Source organism: Doryrhamphus excisus, linkage group LG10, assembly GCF_037039965.1.
Source record: "Doryrhamphus excisus strain RoL-2023G ecotype Guam linkage group LG10, RoL_Dexc_Guam_v1.1, whole genome shotgun sequence".
Taxonomy (NCBI): domain Eukaryota; kingdom Metazoa; phylum Chordata; class Actinopteri; order Syngnathiformes; family Syngnathidae; genus Doryrhamphus; species Doryrhamphus excisus.
The window spans coordinates 5,736,615-5,739,845 of NC_136366.1; the positions used below are offsets into that span (position 1 = coordinate 5,736,615).

The 3,231-nt window shown below is 50.0% G+C and overlaps 1 protein-coding gene across 1 annotated transcript; it reads left to right on the plus strand.

Annotated features, from left to right (window-relative positions):
• On the plus strand, positions 1-2,163 carry dlk2 (delta-like 2 homolog (Drosophila)). Its single transcript, XM_058064756.2, has 6 exons — positions 1-216; positions 578-638; positions 711-768; positions 830-960; positions 1,032-1,173; positions 1,232-2,163. Exons 2-6 carry the CDS (start codon positions 584-586, stop codon positions 1,926-1,928), a joined length of 1,083 nt encoding a protein of 360 aa, XP_057920739.2. The 5' UTR covers positions 1-216; positions 578-583; the 3' UTR covers positions 1,929-2,163.
• The last annotated feature ends 1,068 nt before the right edge of the window (positions 2,164-3,231 follow it).

The following is a 3,231-nucleotide window of genomic DNA, read 5'->3' on the forward strand; positions in this document are numbered from 1 at the left end:
ACAAGGACGAGCCTCCAGTTAAATACTAAAATGTGTGTGTGTGTGTGTGTGTGTGTGTAAGCGAGGGGTCCAGCTGCCATTCTGAGGGTGGGCTCATCACCCCCCCCCCCCCGAAGCTCCCATTGTGCTTTGCCAGGTGGTTTGTGTGTTATGTTGACGCTCACTTCAGAGACGACGAGGAACCTCCAGGCTGTTCTGACTCGCTTCTTCTAGCAGGTTAGAACCTCACTCAACACACACAACCATAAAGAACCTCTGATGACCAGAAGCTCTACACAGGTTTTTTTTACACTAGAACATTGGTTAAAACTCTTGTAAATGTTCTTGGTTCCCTTTTGCACAGGTTCTAATGACAACTACATGCTGTAGCATCGGAAGTTCTAGTAATCATGGTAGAGGTTCTAGTGGACCCTGCAGATGTTCTAATAGTCACCTCGGAGGTTGTACTAAAGTTCTCTTTTAAAGGTAGTACAGTAGTGGGAACTGTAGAGGTGCTAGTGTTTACTAAAAGGTTCTACTGGTCATTACAGAGGTTCTGATGATCAGGTAGCGGAGGTTCTGATGTGGTGTGTTGCAGGTGACCATGTTTCCGTGCGTTCTGCTGCTGCTCATCCTACCAGCCAAGTGTGACAGTGAAGGTGATGCTTTGACTTTTTCCTTCTTCTTGTTGTCAAAGTTCTTCATCCACATTGTTGACGTTCTGTCTTCAGGAGGCGAGTGCAGCTGTGAAAGGGCCAACAGTCGCTGTGACGACTCAGGAGCGTGCAGGTGAGTCATAGCGTCGTCCAATCAGCCGCGGGCGTGACTCCACCTCTTTGCTCGTCTTCAGGTGTGACCCCGGCTGGGAAGGCGAGGTCTGCGAACGCTGCGTGCCGACACCGGGCTGCGTTCACGGAAGCTGCCGGCGCCCTTGGCAGTGCGAGTGCCTGCCTGGCTGGGGGGGGCGCTTCTGTGACAAAGGTGGGTCCCTCCTTTTGCATATTTACATTGCGGCGGCTTCATGTCTCCACGTGACCTCCATCCTCCTGCAGACCTCAATGCGTGCTCGCGGCGGCCGTGTCACAATGGAGCCACGTGTGTGATGGACGACGACGGCGAATTCACGTGTGTGTGTCCACCAGACTTCTACGGTCCAAACTGTGAGCTGAAGGCGGGGCCGTGCTTGCGGAACAGGTAACTTCGCCTTTGTCATGTGACCAGCAGCCATCTTTACGTGATGTACTTCCTGCAGGTCGGCATGTCAAAATGGCGGCCAGTGCGAAGATGACCACGGCTTTGCAGCCCAGCTGACTTGTCGCTGCTTGGCAGGCTTCAGCGGGCCACGCTGTGAGTTCGACATGGACGATTGTGCCATGGCGCCTTGCGCCAACGGCGCCACATGCCTGGACGCCGTCAACCGCTTCCTGTGCGTTTGCCCTGTCGGCTTCACCGGACGCTTCTGCACAGTCAACATGGACGACTGTGCCAGTCGGCCCTGCCTCAATGCCGGCCGCTGCCTCGACCTTGCCGGAAGCTTCCGCTGCGTGTGCCGGCCAGGCTTCGCCGGTCTCACCTGCCAGGTGGAGCTGAGGACCGGCGATGGCCATGAGTGGCGAGGACAACGACTGACCAAGGGCGGGGCCGACAACAGCACAGACGGCGTCGATGTGCTCTTCAGGGTGACACTGAGCGAGCGCAGCGTTGGTCTGTCAAGAACGGAGATGCTTTCACTGCAGGTGCTGGCGGCCGTGACTTCGGTCGCGGTTGTGCTCACCGCAACATTCGTGCTGCACGCTCATTGCAGAGCCTGTGGCCACACCCCCTGGAGGCGACAGCGAGCGCAGCAGAACCATGCCGGCTGTCGCATGAACTTTCTGCACACAACTGACAGGAAGTTGAACTGTGACCCTGTCCCCATACCGCCTTCATATTATGCTAATGAGCACTGACGTCATCACTCATCATGGAGACCGACTTTTCAAAATAAGAGCATGCCGTTTTGGACTTAAAGCCACTCCAATGTGGCAACACGCCACATGTCTTCCTCGCACCTTCCTCGCTACAGGTCAGAGGTCAGTGATTGTCTTGGAAATGTTTGTATTAAAAAAATCCAACACTTCCTGTTTATTATTTAGGAGTTGATTGGCTGGTCTCACAAACAGGAAGTATGTATGTTGGAGGGTGGGTCTCTCGCCTAGACCTAATATGTCAGGGGGCGGAGTCTATACATGTTTAAGAAGTGGACAGAGCTAAACCCACTGGACCCGAGCCAGCTTCTGAAAAGTTCAGTCCGGGGTTGGGTTGGTGGAGGCATGCTGGGGTGTAGGTTGGAGGGGCGGGCCTCGTTTGTCGTCTTTCCTTTCACCTTAAGTCAGCAGATTGGCCATCCTCTGCTGCAGTTTGGGGCTGATGTGGTTCTCGGTCAGAGCCAGAAGCCGCAAGATGGTGAGGAAGTTGTCTGCCATGTTCAAGAACACCTGGACACGCAGCCCCGCCCTCAGTGGGCGTCTGCACCATTTGATTGGCTTTGGAGGCCCAGAAAAAGTCCAGCCCACTGTACATCCACCCGGTATTGACTGGTGACTTTGTTTTTTCTCTCCGTATGCCAACATCCTACACTAATGATTCATATGAGGACAACACAGTTTATGGCTTCAAAATAACAATGTTGAAAAATATGCTCTCATATATAATCATTGTGTTCACTAAATAAAATTCATCAATTTTATCAAAGTATGCACAGTGTATTACTATTTTATACTCGGTTCAGAACTACTGGTTATACTGGCTGGGTCTGAATAAGTATCCATTTGTTTGTGAATGCTAAGTGTTGATTTATTTTGGTAAGCAGCATTTGAATGTAAAGTCATACATTTTTAACAACGTGGAAAGATTTGACTTTGATGTAACGTTATGTAAGTATGTAAGTTTTCATATTATAAACGTACCAAGATGATGTCATTATTTATGTTTCATTGGCTAATTGTGTGTGTTAACTTTGAGGAATGTACTTGTGTTCATTTGATGTCATTGATAGAACGTGATGTTTCAAAGTGGTATAACATACATCATGAATTAATTTGTCATGGCGAAAGTCATCCTCCTCAATAGACAATCTTTACAGCTGCTGCGGCACATGGTTTCATCGAATTGTAGTGATTGGTGTAATTGTATGAAAACATTTTGTGTATTTAAACGATATTAGTAATGTCGTTTATACCGTTTCTGCCTCAAAGGTTTAGAATTTCGGTT

Bases quoted from the DNA above. Each gene is read 5' to 3' on its own strand.
- dlk2 (XM_058064756.2), top strand. From the start codon at position 584: ATGTTTCCGTGCGTTCTGCTGCTGCTCATCCTACCAGCCAAGTGTGAC. The intron at 639-710 runs GTGATGCTTTGA...TTCTGTCTTCAG, and splicing joins AGCCAAGTGTGACAGTGAAG to GAGGCGAGTGCAGCTGTGAA. The intron at 1,174-1,231 runs GTAACTTCGCCT...TACTTCCTGCAG, and splicing joins GGGCCGTGCTTGCGGAACAG to GTCGGCATGTCAAAATGGCG.